The 18,617-nt window shown below is 53.1% G+C and overlaps 6 protein-coding genes across 6 annotated transcripts; 4 read left to right on the top strand and 2 right to left on the bottom strand.

Moving 5' to 3' along the window:
* Window positions 1-771: 771 nt before the first annotated feature.
* Window positions 772-1,469, top strand: CKM354_000823300 (uncharacterized protein; the record flags this gene model as incomplete). Its single annotated transcript, XM_044803601.1, has 2 exons — window positions 772-1,339; window positions 1,399-1,469. The coding sequence occupies 2 exons, from the start codon at window positions 772-774 to the stop codon at window positions 1,467-1,469; spliced, it is 639 nt and encodes a 212-aa protein (XP_044659536.1).
* Window positions 1,470-2,785: 1,316 nt separating this feature from the next.
* On the top strand, window positions 2,786-3,706 carry CKM354_000823200 (uncharacterized protein; the record flags this gene model as incomplete). The annotated part of the gene is made up of 3 exons (XM_044803600.1): window positions 2,786-2,992; window positions 3,049-3,371; window positions 3,433-3,706. 3 exons carry the CDS (start codon window positions 2,786-2,788, stop codon window positions 3,704-3,706), a joined length of 804 nt encoding a protein of 267 aa, XP_044659535.1.
* A 939-nt stretch (window positions 3,707-4,645) lies between these two features.
* On the bottom strand, window positions 4,646-10,741 carry CKM354_000823100 (uncharacterized protein; the record flags this gene model as incomplete). The annotated part of the gene is made up of 2 exons (XM_044803599.1): window positions 4,646-4,708; window positions 4,766-10,741. 2 exons carry the CDS (start codon window positions 10,739-10,741, stop codon window positions 4,646-4,648), a joined length of 6,039 nt encoding a protein of 2,012 aa, XP_044659534.1.
* A 769-nt stretch (window positions 10,742-11,510) lies between these two features.
* Window positions 11,511-12,159, top strand: CKM354_000823000 (uncharacterized protein; the record flags this gene model as incomplete). Its single annotated transcript, XM_044803598.1, has 3 exons — window positions 11,511-11,873; window positions 11,926-12,040; window positions 12,089-12,159. 3 exons carry the CDS (start codon window positions 11,511-11,513, stop codon window positions 12,157-12,159), a joined length of 549 nt encoding a protein of 182 aa, XP_044659533.1.
* Window positions 12,160-13,776: 1,617 nt separating this feature from the next.
* CKM354_000822900 (uncharacterized protein) lies at window positions 13,777-15,076 on the bottom strand (the record flags this gene model as incomplete). The annotated part of the gene is made up of 2 exons (XM_044803597.1): window positions 13,777-14,971; window positions 15,024-15,076. The coding sequence occupies 2 exons, from the start codon at window positions 15,074-15,076 to the stop codon at window positions 13,777-13,779; spliced, it is 1,248 nt and encodes a 415-aa protein (XP_044659532.1).
* A 372-nt stretch (window positions 15,077-15,448) lies between these two features.
* CKM354_000822800 (histone acetyltransferase catalytic subunit HAT1) lies at window positions 15,449-17,020 on the top strand (the record flags this gene model as incomplete). The annotated part of the gene is made up of 1 exon (XM_044803596.1): window positions 15,449-17,020. The coding sequence occupies one exon, from the start codon at window positions 15,449-15,451 to the stop codon at window positions 17,018-17,020; it is 1,572 nt and encodes a 523-aa protein (XP_044659531.1).
* Between the last annotated feature and the right edge of the window lie 1,597 nt (window positions 17,021-18,617).

The raw sequence follows: 18,617 nt of genomic DNA, 5'->3' as shown, positions 1-18,617 counted from the left end.
TACAGTCAACAGTTGCCAGTAAGAGGCACAATAGAGAAGCTGCGACAGAAAGAGAGGTGCCAAGTGCATGCAAAGTGACATCAGATGCCAAGACTGGCAACGTCAGGTGAAGGAGGTGACACAGCCGTTAGCTTCCGTCTATCGGCATCTAATGGGAGAAGGCCACTTCACCTCATCACTCTGCTGGTCATGTGAAGATGAGTCTGAGCAGATCTTATACCATATTCTGATTATTCGGCAGCCACCTCAAGGCTGGAATCTGCTCCCACGCCGGCCTCATTGAAGAATTCCGGCAGGAAGCAAATCCGGGGAGACACAAGCAGCACCCACATTGGTACCCAAGGAGAGAAAGGCTCACATACCATATATAGATCAGCATCGAGTGTGGCAATAGACCACAAGCCCATCTTCTGGCGAAGTACGAAGATGAAGCCGAACTGGAACGCACTTCAGCCCGGAAAGGTCGATTTCAGCCAACGGCTGAAACTTAGGGGAACATACCGCTGAAGACGTCAATCTAGAGAGCATATCAACCATGTAGAGGCGGCAAAAATGGGACAACGAAATCACGGATGAGCATTCTGACAAACAACACTTCGAGATATCCACAGATTCCACATCACAATCCACGAAATACTGGCTAATGCTCGGTGGACGGATGAAGCACCACTTTCGACCTCAGACCGTGTGGCTTGCCGAGGACCTCAAATACTAATGTCGGGCTCGAATTTCGACAATTCTAGGTAGATGTTTCCCAAACTTCCCGCAAACATGGCTCTGCCACCGACATCAAGACCATCATCTTCAGGCCGAACACTGTACCTCACAGTCTACAATACAGTTTTCTCGCTCCTATGGCTCTACGTCCTGACATCCACGTTCAAAGCACTTCCCAGCGGTAGACTCCATGTCTACTCCGTCGTCGAACGCGATGCCCGCATGATCCAAACACTCTCACTGCTGGATGTTGTCCACTCAGCCACAGGCCTCATACCCGCACCACTTGGCAGTACATTCACGCAGATTGCGACACGAGTGATACAGGTCTGGCTGATCTGGGCTGGTTTCTCGATGACTACAGCGACTTCAAAGGCCTTCCCGACATTACTAATCGCATGGAGCATAGCAGATACGATAAGATATGCGTATCTTGCGCTGAATCTGCACGGAAAGGCTCCTGGAAGGTTGGTGTGGCTACGCTACTCCATGTTCTATGCGCTTTATCCTGTGGGTATTGCGTGTGAGTGGTGGCTGATGTACCGGGCTGTGAGGCCGGCGGCCGAAGTCAGCTGGATTTTGAAGCCAGTGTTCTACTTCTTGCTGGGGTTGTACGTGCCTGGTGAGTGGACCTGGCGTTAACTCCAATTTGGAAGTCCGTGGAAAGCTGACAATGCTTAGGATCATACATGATGTTCACATACATGATCAAGCAGAGACGAAAGGTCTTAGGCAAAAAGTCCAAGAACTGAACCTTACGCAGATTGGCTACTTCCCGAGGCACTTTCGAATGGGGTAGATCCGAGAATTCTCGTTAGATCGAGGAGCCAGGACGATGAAAGATGCTCGAGAAGCAGTCATCATTTCCCTGGCAACATTAAAAGTGAAGGACATTGGCCTGCCACGAGTAGGTAAGACCTTCAGTGCAGGAGGCTCTATCCACCTCTGAGGAATTGGTGGATGAAGTCGCCCGTTCTGTTGTGTCAGTCGAACTTGCTCCGACAGGAACGCTGAAGGGTTCAATGCAAAGACAGGACTTGTCGGATCTCAGCTATCAGTCTGTAGCGTCTGATCCTCAACTGCCTCAACTGCCATGACACCGATTCCTGCCGAGCTCTCGACCATCCGGTGGCCCAACCCTGAATTCGCAGAAAGAGCAGCCGTGGTCTAAAGTCCTGCTCGCGACTGTATCAGCCCTCAGACGTACATGTCGGAATCATCAGAATGGCAGTACGGTTACCTGACACGTATTTTTCGATATTTTCTCCCAGCTTGAAGCGCACAAGCTTGCAGATCACAATATACGTCCCATGCGCTTCCACAGCGATAAGTCAGCACAACACATGCCACCAACAAGGTCCCCTACGCGTTCGGCCCCCTGGTAGGAAGCAGCCCACAAGATCTGGAACAGAACATCGTGAATGAGACTCGCGATCGATCAACGGCGGCAGGACGTTTCTTTGACTCTGCGTGCACTTGGTCGACTGGAGCGCGAGCAGGTGCGCCAGATCAGATCGCATGCAGACTTGTCGCACGAGTTCCTCGATAACGCAACTGTCATTAGAAATATTCAAGGTGATATAAGAATGGCGAGATCGCGCCTTGCGCTCTACCACGAGCGGCGTGGCAGCAGGAAAGAATCGTTTGCGGAGGGGAAACGATGCGATAAAAAGAAATCCAAAGGAAGACCAAAACAAAAGAAACACAGGTTTCGAAGAGCAAAACATAAGGGGTGTGGACATGGTGATCCGCCTTATGAAACCTGGCAAGGGTTTTTTGGGCGTAATCAGCGCCGAAGTTGGGGTCGCATGCTAGTTGCCTTGACGGGGTCAACTATGCATGAGGTTCTGGAGCAAATGCTCCCAAGGCTGATTCGAACCAGTGACCTGGTTCCGAACAAACGAATGTTCTGCATCGACCACGAAGCCACTCGGGTGATTGGCGACAGCAGCAGTTTGTTTGTTGCTTTTAAAGCTTCAGCTGCAGCCCCGTTGGACCCCAGAAAGACTTAAGGTTTACTAGCCGCATATTTCACATGTGAAAGTGCCAAGACCAACAAACAGTGCCAATGCATACCGGACTCTTCTGCGCGACCTCTTTCTCGAGCCGGAGGGTATCGACACAAGCCAACAACATGTCGCCTCTGTCTGGGTTCACGGCCGACAACGACGTCGAGATGACGGATGCTCGTGACGCAGAGCTCGAAGAAGTCCCACGCCCCAGTCTGACCGCGAAGAATTTGAGGCTTTTCTTGCGGCATCAAAACGGCGACGAAGTACATCATTACGCAGTGGATCTCTCTCGAATCTACGATGGCTGATCAGGTTATAGGACGAGATGGACGACGGCGAGGAAGAAAAACATGAAGACGGAGACAAGAACAAGGCGCAGCTTCCAGAGAACCAGGAATGGGATCTCTCGCAACTCGAGACAATGCGCTTCGCTGAACGCCGCGCATTCTGCCGCGAAGCGATCAACAACTACTGGGGCGATGACTGGGAAGAGAAGATGCCAGCACATCTGAAGCCAAAGAAGGGCTCAAATGACCGAATCGCAACCGAGCTGGTCCCGCTGGAATTCGTCAAGTGGCCTGGGTCCATGCACACTGCCATGGCCTATTTCGCATCGAGAATTGATTTCGACCGCGCAATGGCGTAAGTTGAAGACCGATAGCTATGAGAAATCTTCGGTTTCGCTGACAGGTCGCTATACCAGTATTTTCGAAAAGTGGTGGGAACAAGAGGGTTCTCAGGCCAACTCCTTACAAGAATTGACGACGAATGTGGTTTGGGGAAAGTACTTTGACATCTTTGGGCGCGTAGAGTTCCGGACAGGGACTGCAAACGTTTCAAACGCAGAGAGGAAGGAGGATGTTGTAGATGCTGCAGAGGAGACATTGGACGGGAAGGAGGGTACAGAGATGCAGGAAGAGGAAGCGGAAGCGGACGAGCCGAAACTCGAATGGACAGCTACTTTTGTGCATCGCTAGTGTCGAGCTGTATAATGATATCTAATGGCCCGGAATGATGGCGTCATTCTGTGCAGGTCCTTATACTTATGCTAAAGGGAACTTGTTCTTGGCAGCTATGTCTCAATAGTCGTTCAATGGCAGCGTACCTCTCGTTGTTTCCAAATCCCACCATGGCTCATCCCCGATCTTTCAGAGATACGCCTCAGTCGAAAGCGTTTCTCCGAAAGCGTTTCTCTGCCAGACATAATAATTGCGTGCCAGCAAAGGTTTACGAAGTTCAGCGAGCACGATGTCGATCTTTCTGGAGTCAGTCATTAATGGGCTATCTCTCAGGGGGAAGACAACGACCGATGCTGCTAAATGTGCAAAACATCTGGGCGGTGTGATCTTCTTTGCGCGGAATTGGCTCTTCTTCGCGTTGTGTCTCCAAGAGCACATCGTAGCTATATGCCATCGAAAATTCAAACAAGTGGCGAAAGAGACCTTGTCTGTAGAGACACATGAATCACGATTGCGTATCAGGATCCATGTGCCGAAGGCGGACCTCCGAAGGTCCACGAGGACTGGTATGGTCAGGCGCACACACTGTCACTTCCCTCGTCCTTGTACTTGCTCACACCGTGAACCGGAGAGGTAGACGAGATCTCGCCCCCCAAAACACGGATATAAGAATGCAAGCAGCGGTAGACGTGGAACATTCATGCCGAGAAGTGTTCGACGAGCTCAGTCTACACATACACCGCAAAAGGCCTTTTCCACCAGCCCCTATAGGAGGGAAGAGGAACATGAAGCGAAGTACCTTCCTTGCACCAAGCAATGCCGCTCCAAACAATGCATGCCAAAACAATCCCAAGGGTATGAAGCTCATAATTCGTTCTGTCCTCTCGATGCATTCTCTTCTCGTTGTCCATTCCACTCTTCCCCGAAGACGAAATGAGCCACAAGCGTCGTGTTAGACTAGGCAAAGTAGCTCTTCCAGAGCACGCCCTCAAGATCGTCGAGTTGTTCGGGATTGAAAGCCTATCAAGGATGTTAGCAAATAGTAATCTTTAGGATACTAAACAGGGTTGATCTTACCTTAACGTCCACATGCCAGGTATCTTGCCTGGTCTTCTTGAAATCACTGAGCACCGTCTTCACGCTCTTGCCGACCATGCCTGGATCATTTGAGGCGCGACCAGCAAGCGTGGCCAGGACTTCAGGCAGCCATTCTGGTGGCGGGGAGGTATAAGGGAAAGCCTGCACGAGTGCACCAAGACCCAAGACAGCGGCATGTCGAGTGAGTACAAGCTTGTTCTGTTCCTGTGTGGGGGTACTGGTGCCCTCAGCGCGTGCGAGGCCACCCTTCGGCTTCTTCGGCAACGGGTTCTTGACCAGAAGATTCGTGAAGTGCTTCTTCAGTTCGGCAATCTTCTTGGTGCGATAATCTGCAGGTGAACAGCGAACCATGCCACCCAGGGTCGCGGCAGCACCTAGACGCACCTCGAGCTGGACGTCGTGTAACATCTCCCGCACGCACTTGAAGAGATCCTCACCTTCCTTTGCGTCCATGAGGAAGAGGTTGCGGAAGTAGATGACTTGGATGATGATGAGTACTCGCAAGCGCTGGTGCCACGAGACTGAGCTCTTGGCGATTTGAACAAGCGAAGCGACGAACGGTACATCCTCACCGGGTCGATGTGGAATGTTGGGCAGGTGGCGGAAGACATGGTAAGCCAAGGCTTGCAGCTCGGGATCTTCTTTGATATCCATCATGTGCAGTAGCTGCTCCATAAACCCGCCAGGGAAGAAGGGAACCAAGGTAGTAGAATCGTACGAGCCGAGTGAGCCATCCAGCCACAGCAATACTGTCTTGCTTGCTTGTGTGTAGGATGTCGGCGTTTGCGTTCCCACTGGACGTTCTTTGCGCCAGTTCTCAAGGCGATCAAAGACGTCTTTGACGATACCACTGTACTCTTCCGTAGGCTGATAAGGCCTGCTGCCGATTGACGATGCTGCCTTCTGACTCTCCAGCAATGTCGGCACATCCTTGTATGATTCGTGATAGCGACTGCGGAAGATAGTAGACAACGTACTACCCATGACCTCTCGGACGCTCTTGTAGGGATGATCGAGATGGTCCAAGAAGTCCTGAATGATGGGTCGATGGAGTTGGAAGTGCCATCCAGCAGCGCCGGCAACAAGCTGCAGCAATGTAATCTTGGAGCTCTCCTTGAAGGCAGCGCTTGTGTTCATATCGAGACGGAAGCCAGCCAACCAGTCAATTAATGGCCACGCACGTCGCGGATCCTTGCCTCCTACAATGAGTGTGACAAAAGTCGACCAGTATGAGATGTTCTCGGGAGTGAGACCATCCGTGAAGATGTGGCGCACGATTGGGAAAGCAAAGCCCCAGATCTGAGTGCGGAGATCATGCTCGAAATCCTCAGAGCTGCTAAGCATGGCGCCGATGATCTCAGCCATGGCTCGATGTTGATGCTTGTCGCTGCCGTCGCCGTACACGGCTTGGGCGAGATCCTTGAAGTCGTCCCACGTTGCCTGTGTTAGACCATCGGCCATCAGATCCATGGCGTAGGCAACAATCATGGAGAACGACATGCGGAATCTGTCAGCGTTATCTCGTGGTTCTTGCTTCATGTAACCGAAGTACGTGGAGAGCCAGTGTCGATCGATGAAGGATCCCATCTTTGCGCGCACCTTCTGCTCAACGGCGTCGTACTCAAGCTGGCTTGGTCCTGTGCGGAAACCGCGCATGGTCTTCTGCCACACGAGCCAACCTGGGTAGTCGGCATCAATGTACGCATCAGCTTCAGGCTTCGCGAACGAGTCCAGGTAACGCTGCGTCCAGCTGGGATCGTCTCGCTCAGTAGGTATCGAGATCTCATCCGGATCCTTCTGCTCATCCAGCAAATAGTTCTCGTACTTGTGACCGACGAGCGCTCTTGTCTGTGCCAAGCTGAAAATTGCATTCAGACTTGTGCCATACAAAGTGCGCAGCTGTGGGTGAGGATCAATCACACCCTTCACCACGAGCTCGAGCATATCGTCCGAGGCAATTGTTTCGAATCGGTAGTCCAACCCAATAGCCATGACAGCGGTTCTACTAGCTTTCTTCCAATGGCTGTTGCGTACGCTTTCGATGAGCTCGCGTGCCATCTCTGATTTGCGCTTCTCGACAACGGCGCGCCTATTCCGCACCTTTTCTTTCTTCTGAGGGATCACAGCCTTTGCGTCCTCTAACGAGCGCGCAACGGTGAGGCCGGTCGAGTTCTGATTGTCTGGCCAAATCGCTTCCAAGGTGAGTTCGTCGAGGATCACCATGCGATCCATAGCTTTAGTCATATCCTGTATGGTGAAGCTTGACTGGCCGACAAGCTTCTGGATGCTAGGCCTATCCGCTTCAGAGACTTGGATGAACAATCGAATCATGCGAGGCGCGAAGTTCCAGTTCCGGCCAATGGGCTTCGCAAGACTGCCAAAGAGGAGCGTGAAAACAGCACCCTTAATCTTGGGGTGATCGCCAGCTTTGATAGCATTCTCCAAGGCATCGAGCAATGGCGGAATGATAAGTGGCTTGGCACCGACAATACTCTTCATTGCCTGTTCACCCGCAGACTGGGCGGTACGTCGAATATCGGTATAGACCGAGGTGCTCGAATGCGCGAGATCAAGCAGGAGTGTCTTGTCAAGGTCTGATGCCGCTCGGGGATGCTCATTGAACCGCAGTCGCTGAAAATGGTAGAGATTGGCCCGTCGCACAAGCAAAGGCCGAGGATACTGCTTTCTGGTTCCAGAGAATTTGAAAGGATGTATGTCCGCACTCAGGAGACGTGTGAGTCGGTCTAGTACGTGGGCCGAGCGTTCTATGCCAATGTCCACGAACCAAGACCGGTATGCAGTGTACAGTGCGTTGAAACACGGAACATCATCCTCCTGGTTCTTGACGAGAAATTCGTGCACTTTGTGCAGAGTCTCGCCAGCAGTCTTGCGTAGTTGATGCACAGTCTCATATTGTGGGCTGTGGATATCGAGAGGGTAGCCGGTTGGATATTGGAAAGAGCGTTTGACCTGCTCATCTTCTGGGACGCTCAGATCAGCACCGTCTGCGACGGAACCAGGATCAGGCATAGCCTCTTCAAGAGTCAAATTGTCGTCAGTGCTAGCCGGACTGGCATTGACATAGACGTAAGGTGTGACTGTGCCATCGTCGGAGCGGAACAGTCTGGACATGCCGCTGATGACCAGCCGTAGCAGAACAAGATTCCGAGAAACCTCGTCAGACCAATCTTTGCCAGTCCCGTCACGGGTCACCGATCCCTTGTCGGAGATCAGACTATTCAATGCTTGAAGAGCACGGCCGCCTTGAGTCTCAAAAATGCGAACGGCAAATTCGAGTTCTGCTTGGCTCGGAACGTGCCAATTGATGTCGACATCTGCTGGGTCAGTGATCTTTCCCCAACTCTCTGAAGTAAGACCGCGATCCAGGTCGGCTTTGTTGAACAGGTCGAAGTCTCTTGCATAGGTGACCGTCAGGTTGAGCAACAAGTGATGCACAAAGTTGGAGACATGCACAAGTGGGATGCCCTTGCAGGTATCTTGCATGAAAGTAGCGATATCGAACAGCTCGTCCTGGAAGTCCAGCACATCTCCTCCGACATGGACGACGCACATACTGAGCAGAGACACATGCCACACAAGCGCTCGATCACGAGGCAAGATTTCACTACCTGTGGTGCGGGTAGAGCCGGCGCCATTCTCCGTGATCTCAGTCTTGATGCTTGAGATGAGATCAGGTAAGAGTCTGTGCAAAGCCTTCTTTGGGGAGATCTTGACAAGTGCGTTACAGATGAAGGCCATTGCGTCTCGAGCTTGGTGTACAACGTGATTCGACACGAATCGAGCAATGTGCTCGAGTGCGATGTCGTACAGTTCGGGGCTCAGGCTGGCCAACAGAGGGCTAAAGGTGGCCGGCAGTGTGTTGACCACATTTTCCTCGGGGCTGCCGCTCTTCACTCGCGCGGCATCTGGCAAGTTCTGCAGGAGGGTGAACACGCGTCCCAGGAAGCTAATCAGGAATTCGGCAAAGCCAGCTGTGGAGGATTTGAGGATCAGCTCCTCGTCTTCGTCGCTCAGCTCAGCGGAATAGTGAACTTCCAGCAACGGTCCGGCCTCCTCAAAACGTGCCACTTGGCCCGTGATCCACTCTACTGCTATCCCAGTGCCAGTTCCTGCCGCTGATGGCGAGCCGTCGTCGACCATTTCGAAGTCCCCATTGAGTTCACTCTTTACCCTCTTGCTTTCTTTCGTGAGATCGTAGAGTGGAATGTTGTAGCAGACGGACTGGATGAATGCCAAGCTATGCATGGTCTTGTCGAGATCGTTGGCGTCGACACCGGGTAGTGCCAAGCCAAGTAAGGTCGTAAGATGGCACCGATATCCTTTCGTTCGGGCGATGATCCTACTCAACATCTGTAACGCACGGATCGATGATATCGTTCTGTGGACTTCGACCAGACCCTGCATCGCAGGATAGATGCGCTGTAGTGCTCCTGGAAGGATGAGGTTGGGCTCTAGGAATGCCAGGCTCTGCAATGTGCTCAGAGAATAGTTCATGGCGGTGCCGCTTTTGGCGTAGATGCCCATGAATACCACATCTCGCAGACAAAGCACGAAGCGACGTTTCACGTCTTCGTTCAGCTTGCGATCTTCCGGAATCTCGTACTCGCCGCTTTGCTCACGATTCCATCGCATGACGAAAAAGTCTGCCAGGTAGTACACGAGTTGTGCTAATGACTTTGTCCAGCCGCCCGCATTTGAGGGATGAAAAAAGGTCTCGATGCCTTGAATAAGAGCTTCGAGCTGATGTAATACCGAACGTCCGTTCTCTGCCTCCAGGCATTGCGGAGACAATGACATGACAATCCACCTGGCAATGCTGTGCGAGACTGGGTGTTTTCTGGGATCCCTGTCGAGGTATACGCCAACACCAGCGGCAAGGTCCACAGTCGGGCTGTACGGGGTCGTTGCCTGGCCCACAGGGATCTCTAACAACCGCAGGATAGCTGTGAAAACGATTGATGACTGTTCGTCTGTGAAGATGCCGCTTGGGCCGAATGGAATGTGAGATGCTCCAAGGCAGTCCCTCGCTTGCCGCGAGAAGATGTCAAGCATACGCATATCAGTTGTCATCGATCGATTGATCGTCGACCAGAGATGGAAGAATGTGGGAAGGTAGTACTGCGGCTGCAGCTTGGGGTCGTCGGCAGGAGGCGCCGCAGTCGGCAGCATCAGATTCAGCAAGCCGAAGACCACGAACGCTTGTTCTGAAAAGGACATGCTGTAGTATGGTAGGAACTCCTCCAACATGGCCGGAATCTCTCTCGGATCGAAGAAGAGCTGGGCAAATGTGCACAACTTCGTCAGGGTCCTAATGTTACGCTTCGAACTGTAGGTGTTCTGGGTACTGCTTTCCGATGGAAGCACAAAGACCTTGATCTCCTTGAAAAGAGGCCGCCAGTCTAGCGTGAGGTCCTTGCCGGGTCGTAGGTAGTGCTTGCGCTTCGTGAGGACCATGAACATGCTCGCGAAGCGTTCCGACACTCCATATTCCAGACCTGGCGCCAACGCCAGCTCGTAGTAGAGCTTCACAAGCTTGACGCGCTGGACCTTGGTCAGGTCGAACTTCAAGCTCATCCATCCTCGAATCTCTTTTGTCCAATGCACCGCGCCGGGTACGAAGTCGCCCGAGGCCACTGCGATGTAGAGATGCTTGAGCATTTCATCCAGATCCTGCTCACGCTGCTCCCGGGTCTCCGTCTCGTAAGGCAAGTACTTCTGGTATGGAAACACTCGCGGCCGCGTTCGGCCCAATCGCTCGATGTCCTCGCCATCGTCGACGCTCTTCAGACTAACTCGATTGCCAACGCCTGGCGAAGTGGCCCGCGAGTCTTCTTCGCCTGATGCGTACAGAGCGGGCCCATTGCGATCGTTGTGGTGGTGGGCTTCTTCGACCAGCTCGGACACACGATCATGTGCGGCGCCCACGTCGGTCATGTTTGGCGTGTGTTTGGATGTGAGACGCGCCAGCTCATTGGAGGCGTCGAAGGGTATCCGTCGATCAATGTTGGGGCGGAATCTGATAGGCGGGTAGCGATGCTGGTGAAGTGAAGCTCACACGACACTCGAGATGCAGCTGGATCGGCTATGGGAGCTGGAGATGCGCAGTGCTGGTTGGAGGTGGTGGCGGCGTGGGGGCGTCGCACAAGAGGCCGCGCTCGGATACGTGTCGAGGTCTCGCCTTCTCAAAGAGTGGCCAGCTGCAGAAACGGATGGTTGAGTGGTGGACTGGCAGGAAGGGCCGTGTCTGCTTGTGTGACGCTCACTGTCTCTCGCTCTCGCGGCCAAAAGACGAACCGACGCCGCTGTGGCTCACAGCTGGAACTGTGGCGCCTTCTCTCGCCGGCAATCACTCGCAGTGTCAACGAGACTACAGACAGCAAGTACAGACAATTCGACTCCGTCAGAGAGCAAGACAGCGGCGATAGTTGATGGCGAAGGCGCACTGATCAGACGGAGACCTCTGGCGTCTCTTTGTATCATCGACTTCAGGCAAACCACGACTACGCAAGCCCTGTCGCCTCCACGCCCATCGAGACGCCTCCGGCTGACACATGCGCGTCGGCGAACTCATCGACATACATCCGTCCAACACGCGTCACGTGTTGCTGTGATATTGCACGAAGACGCCAGGTGAAGACGACGAGCGCTGCTCTTGCCCTCGACGCGTACGGAACGCGTCTTCCTGGCCACGATCCCCTTCACCATGTCCACATATTACGATCCCAGCGCGATCCTCACGGACGCCCAAAAAGCACCCTGCACTTTCGAGTTCGCCGCTCCCCAACTGGCAGCTCTCAACAACGGCACTGCTGTCGAGCAAGGAACGAAGCTTGAACTACCTCTCTGGCTCGGCGGAGTCCTCGGCGCGTCGGAACCAGCGGGGCCTGGGACGGGCTATCTTTGCACAGTCGACATGCCTAATTGCCTGGGAAAGCGCGTCATCAACGCCTTGAGTGCTGATCCCAAAAGCGTGGAGCTGAGGCAGCAAGCACAATGGTTCTATGGTATGGGTGAGCACATGTTGACACTGTTCGATGACGAGGCTGTTGCGGAGGTCCTGATTGACGTGAGTGCGTTCTCTTACGGTAGTACTGGGCTTCTACTGATATGTTCTACAGTCATTCAAGCAGCGTGCGATGGAAATTGCAGACAAAGCGCAGAATAGCAGACAAGTGCAGCAGGGTGGGGAGGGAAACGAGTTCTTGGGCGGACTCGATGAAGCTGAACGTCAACGTAAGCTTGCACACTGCATTGGCTCATTTGGTTACTGACAGGGTCCAGTATTTCGTGCCGCTCACGATGGTAGCAGAGCCGTCAAAAACTGGTTCGATGCTGCTTCGCACAAAGCATAGGAATGTCCACTGGCTCTTCTACTACGTGAGGCCTCCGATATGATCACGGTCTTCAAGTTGCCAATTGGAGGAAGCTGCCGACAGCACGATCTTGCCCACCTCAGATGCTTCTGCATCCATGCATCGCCCTGGTCTGGCCGATTTGGTGTTCTCGTGCCTTGATAACCGATGTCTTGGTAGAGAGGGCCGCACTGTGCTATCATGCCCGCGAGCCATTTTACAAGACTAGGGGTGTGGTTTTAGTGCCTTCACGCCTTGCGAACTCAGCTTGGCCGCTCCTGACGCACGATGGACAAAGCAAGCGCCATATCGGATCGCTATCACATTTGCTCCTCGATCCTTTGCGAGGCGAATGAGGGGGAAGAGTGGAGCTAGTCACTCATATTCGGAGCAGGACCTCACTTTCACGTGCCATGGACTCATGCCGTCGTCCACGGTCAGGGCGTGCTCTTATCTCGGCTTCTTGTGCTGTGAAATCTCACCTTTTGGTGCTGTGTTCGAAGCCTCATCGTCAGGCAAAACAACTACAGGGCGTCCTCACAATCGGTGAGACAGTGCTGAATACTCCTTTCCCCACTGGTATGGACTTGGTGCACCACATCATCTGCCACCAAGAACCGAATCGCCGTGCCTGGTCTGGTTGCAGCACATGCAATAGCTTTCCATGAACGGCCGATGGACCGCCCTATGGATCATTATTCAAAAACAAAGCAACGAACCATATAGGCGCATTCTGAAATTCCGGCAGCACGTACTTGTCCCCCAAGGTTCAGGTATGCAACACATCCCTCAGACTAGCCCCTCGGCCATCAGGCTCGCCTACTTCTCCACGCCAGAATGACGACTGGCCTTCATAGAACGAGTTTGGGCATCGCGCAAATGCCTCAGGGAGATCCTCGTCGAACACGGATTCTAAGATCAGGCCACTTTGGAAGTTCTTGGGCGCAGTTTCGGGGAATTTCGACCTTGCTTGAAGTAGCTTGCGCGGCGCTGGAAAGGTTCTGATTTCTGGCCCAGTGCTAACTATGATGGTCACCGACACCTCTTTCATCCCCCTCAGGTCTCGTCAGTACGCTTTGCGAGGCTCATGTGGCGGAGTGCCTCATTAAGGTACTTGTAAGCCACAGCGGACGTTGCTGTCGTTGCTGATGCAAAAATGGCGCCGCGATCCCGCAACGTAGAATACAGTGCAATTCAGTCGCTCCCAGATGACCCGCGTCAACTCAGCCCGATCCACTGCTGCAGAGAGAGACTCGTCTATGAGCCCGAGACGGCATCGCTTTCAAATTACTCCGAACCAAAAAGATCGATGATATGCACAGATCGCGTCTGTGCCGCTCTCTGCGAAGGCTCCGCACGATGATGGCACCAAATATAAGCATCTGCCAGTCCCATCGCTCAGCAACATTGCGAGAGGATGCCTTCCCAGCTGCTCGCTCTCCAGGACAACTGACTACACAATGTATTGGTTTCTGATTATACACCATTTTCTGCGCCACCTCGAGCTCGCCTCTGCAGCAGACACCGTGGTTGAAAATTATGGAGTCATCAAAAAGGTAGTGAAGCAGCAAATAGCATCGAGTGTGCTGGTGTATATGTCTCCTACAAACCAACCCATCAATGCACATGCCCAAATTGGGTCAGCAACGGCAAAAGCATTCCTCCCACAGTAACCAAAGTATCCGAAACGCCCCTTCCCTCTACCCTCGTTGTCGCAGGCGGACTCTCTCCATAGCCCTCTTCCATTGGCACGCCCGCATACCCATTCATGCCGCTCTCGTCCTGCCCATGAGCAGAATGCGATCCTGCCAAGGTGTGCATCGCAACGTAGAGGAACGTGCCGCCACTGAAAAGCAACAACGTACCAGTGAAGAACTCCGTGCTCGCGCTTTCGACGTCTCCGCCGTATCCAAACCCATGGATGGCCAAAAAGGTGAAGATAGCTCCTATGGGCGCAGCTGCGGAAAAGACGATGAGATGCGTTCGCGCTGTGCGTTTTGAAAGGCCTTGTTTAAGAAGTACGGAGGTGAGGCCGAATGCTGCGGGAGCTTTGTGGATCATCAATGCCAGGAAAATGACGAAACTCAAGTTGCTGCTCGACGTTGAAGATGCGCCGAGGGCGATGCCGTCTGCTGCGGCGTGAATGACCAAGCCAATGGTCGTGGAACTGGGACTAGATGTCGGCGCTTGCGCGGTCTCGGCGATGGGCTCTGGTGCATCTCCGGGTGGCATGCCGTTCGTGAAGCTGAAAGAGTTCAGGTTGATCTGGAAGCTCTGCGGTCTTGAACTCTTGTGGAGATGTCGCGGGAGGGTGTCGATGAGGTACATTAGTATGAAGCCGAAAATCATGGACACTCCGATCCAGACGTGTGGTTCGCGATCCACAGGCTCTGGTGCTGGGTTTGGGGCACTGGGTGGGGTGACAACCACTCCAGGCTCGTGGCCTGGGTCCGAGGATGCGGGATTTGAGCCTTCGGCCTGCGGCGCAGTCTGAAATCCATCGTCTGGGCCACTTCTGAAGCCCGGGTGTGTGTTGGCATTCACTTCTAGCGCTGCTGCAACTGGGGAGTCCCGCGCAACGATACTTCGGTCCTCCTTAGGCCATTCCCTCGCGAGCGCAAGTCCTCTCGCTGCGACATTCGCGTTGTGTCCATGATCGCTCCCACTCGCTGCATATAATGTTTCTACGCCCTCCGGTATGATGACGATCAATGCGGTGCCGACCAATACCCCAGTTCCCAATGCCGTGATCAGGCGCAATTGGCGTGGTGTGAGGGCGAACGAGAGAGGGAGGATGCCGGCAGCGAAAGAACTTGAAATTGTCAATACCGTGCTGTCTATGCTATGCGACCATATCCACTTACGCGCCTGCCATGACAAGGCTCAATAAGAGCAGCAGCAGGAGTCCGTCCCACATCTTGACTCGGGAGTGTTTATTGCGCCAAAGCGTACTGCTCAACCTCCTGCAAAGACTGGCAATTGACAACCATTGGACCAGGATCTCTTCGAATATTCAAATCCCGCTGCGATGCCCGAAACACACAATCGTCAAGTCGTATAGGTCGTAAAGTGAGTGCATGTGAAAGCCGAATGGGAGAGCGAGATGTTTAAAGTTGGCAGTTCGGAGCTGAGGTCATTTTGCGCTCCGAGCTTCAAACGTCAGTCGCGTCTTCTCTGTCGCGTGTTACACGTCTTTGCACTGGCGTCGCGGCAGCCTCCAGCAAACGCTGTTCATCAACATCGCCCATACCAACACCGGACATATCACATCGCCACTGCAGTACACACGATGGCTCACCAACCCACCATCGACATGGAGGACGACGACGAGTTGACGGCCGAGATCCAAGCGCAAGTGGACGAGTGGTCCAGCAACAGCAACGAGTGCTTCACAATTCAACTCACTCGCCAAGATGGCTCAGTCGTGGCCTCTTTCCAGCCGGAGTTCACATATGCCATGTTTGGCGATGAGGAAGCCATCTTCGGCTACCAAAACCTAGGCATTACTCTGTCCTTCCAAGCAGATCACCTTCACCCTCAATTACACATCAAATACGGCAAGAAGTTCCCAGCCCAGGGTGAAGTGAAACCCACAGACATCAAGACTGCTCTGAAAGAGTTTCTGCCTGCTTCAGCGTTCGAAAAGGATACATCGAAACGTACCACCGACTTCAAGCCTCCGGGCGAACAGATTCATTCCTACACGAGAAATGGAAAGAGCTACGAGACATATTGCGCTAGCTTAGCTGATCCAGCGGCGCGAGAGATTCTTGAGAACATGCAGATACTGGTGCCCATGTTCATTGATGGGGGTAGCATGTTGGAGCTGGAGCAGGATTGGACAGCGGCCCGCTGGAAGATCTTCTTAGTCTACGAGGTCGACAAGTCCAAGTACACCTTCGCAGGCTATGGCACATCATATCGCAACTTCACTTTTCCCGAGCGCAAAAAGGCCGTGCAGTTTGACCCGTTCTCGCCGTCATCGCAGGGCTTGGATGCCTTTCTGATTGTGGACGGCAAGACCAACGAGCTTGCGCAACCACCGGACTTCGCTTCACCTCTTGACCTGCCGTCCCGTGAGCGACTATCACAGTTTCTCATGCTTCCTCCGTGGCATGGTGCCGGGCACGGGCAGGAACTCTACAACACGATGTTCAGGCATCTCACATCTCCCGAGTGTGTACGCGAATTCACAGTGGAAGACCCAAACGAGAAGTTCGATGACCTGCGAGACTTTTGTGACTTGCTAAATCTGCGAGCGAATGTTCCCGAATTTGCAGGCCTCCGGATCCAGAGCGATCTTCCTGCCGACAAGATCGATCCAAAACTTAGTATCCCAGTCGAAATGATCGTACCTGCTGGCGTGCGCAAGGACATCATGATGAGGACGAAAATCATGCCCCGCCAATTCGATAGACTGGTAGAAATGCACACACTCTCTCGCATCCCTCATCAGAATCGCTCACGGAGCCGTATCACTAAGAAGTTGAAGGCGAGCAATGAGAACGATAGAGCCTACTACCTCTGGCGTCTGTACGCCAAGCATAGGCTATACATCTTCAACAAGGATCAGCTTGCACAGATCGAGCACCAGGAGCGCGTGGAAAAGCTGGAGTCCGCGCTCGACAGCGTTGAGCATGCCTATACCGAGATGATCGAAATAATCGAAGAGCGCGAAAAGGCCATCGCCAACGGCGAAATTGAGAGCAGTGACAATGCTGCTACGAAAGCTGGCGCTGCCAAACGTAAGCGGCCAACCATTACAGACGATGAAGACGAAGAGATGGATCAGGCTGCTTCGCCTGTCGACGCAGTTGCCGAGGTGGATGCCAACGGGCATAAAAAGGTGCGAGTGGCTTGAGATCTGCTTCCGACAAACAGATTGGAGCATCTTACAACAAGTACGAACCATGAAATGCAAGAAATCAGGGCGTCTTTGAGTCAGGTTGAGACTAGGCTCGCGAGCGCCACGTGCATCATGCATTCACTCGCGCTTCGAATGCGCATTTACCGACACGATAGCCGCCGCTTGTCGGCGTGTAATAAACTACCAACCTGAAGTTTGCGCATTCCCAAAACGGAAAGTCGCGTCTCCTGAGCAGGGCCAATGAGCAGGGTTGCTGGACCTGATGCGACGCAGACACACGGTTGAGTGCGGGACTAGCATGGGATTGCCAGACACGATCCAGGTGTCAAGTCTGCGCAAAGGCAAATCGGAACCAAGAATGAAGGAAGAAGCGCGAATGATGACGCGAAGCGCGAATGATGACGCGAAGCGCGACCCTGGAAAACGTTGATACTTCATCCGATCGTCGAGCTTCATGGACTGCGAACCGTCTTAGCGAGCACGGCATGTTCGACTGCCGCAAAATCAATTAATTATACTCGTGATCGTTCACACGCTTTGCCCCCACAGGTAGGTGCGCAGGTGTTCGCTCCGTGCGTCGGCCACTTCTTTCTCATCTTGTCCTGGGTTCCTGGTTAGGCCTACGCAGCGATCTAGCATCTCGCCACAAGCGGAGGCTCGCGCCCAACCTGTCAAGATGGGTGATAGTACGGAACATTCCTATACAATTGCTTCTGCGCATGATCGCAGCAGTGTAATACATCATCCACACCTCGACCCATTCACAGAAGCAGAAACATCGACAGAAACCTCGCCCGATATGCCTTCGCCGGCATATTTGCAGAATAACAAAACTTTGAGAGACCTCTCGGGAAAGTGGGTAATGAGTAAGAGCTTGAGTGTAGGCATTCCAAAAGCATTAGAAATCCAAGGTAGCACACTCCAACTTCTGCATTACGACATTAGACAAATCACTAGCTGGACCATCTATTCTTACTGCTACACAGGCTACCCATCTCCAACGCGCAAAGCACTCCTCACATCTCCCATCTACCTGACGATCACCCAATCGCACTACCCATCCCAACTTCTCATTCGAACCGAGATCCTCCGCCAACCTCGAAGCAACTACTCCTCGCCCTCGCATTCCCCCTCAAGAGCTGGGCTGCAACAACAGGTAACGAGCAATCTAGTACCACCTAGCACGACGGAGCGCTGGTATCCGCCGCAGAAGGTTGGGCAGTGGAGTGAATGGACGAATGGAGTTGTTGAGGTCCCCGTGGTGGAGAAGGAGAAGAGCTGGAACATGAACTCTCAAACAAGTGACAGGAGGGTGTTGGCAACAAGAGGAAGATGTCGGTGGGTAAGAGGGAGTGATTTCGAACATAAAGAGGGGATTGGATACTTGACCGAGGGTTTAGGTGCGTATTCTTCAGGACATGTCGTTCTCTCGGAATCGTGTTTGAATTGTGGAGCTCAACCCACCTTCGCCCAAATTTCCGCTGACTGTTTGTTTTCTAGCCCGTTCAGACGAATTCTTCGAGACTGAAGTCGAAAGTCCCGAGGGTTGTTGGAGAAATGTGCAGGTTTGGTTTATGGACCGGGGAAGATT

The sequence above is a fragment of the Cercospora kikuchii genome (assembly GCF_019650295.1).
Source record: "Cercospora kikuchii DNA, contig_00005, whole genome shotgun sequence".
NCBI classification, from domain to species: Eukaryota; Fungi; Ascomycota; class Dothideomycetes; order Mycosphaerellales; family Mycosphaerellaceae; genus Cercospora; species Cercospora kikuchii.
The sequence above is the reverse complement of the archived record's forward strand: the minus strand, read 5'-3'. Positions and strand labels throughout refer to the sequence as shown.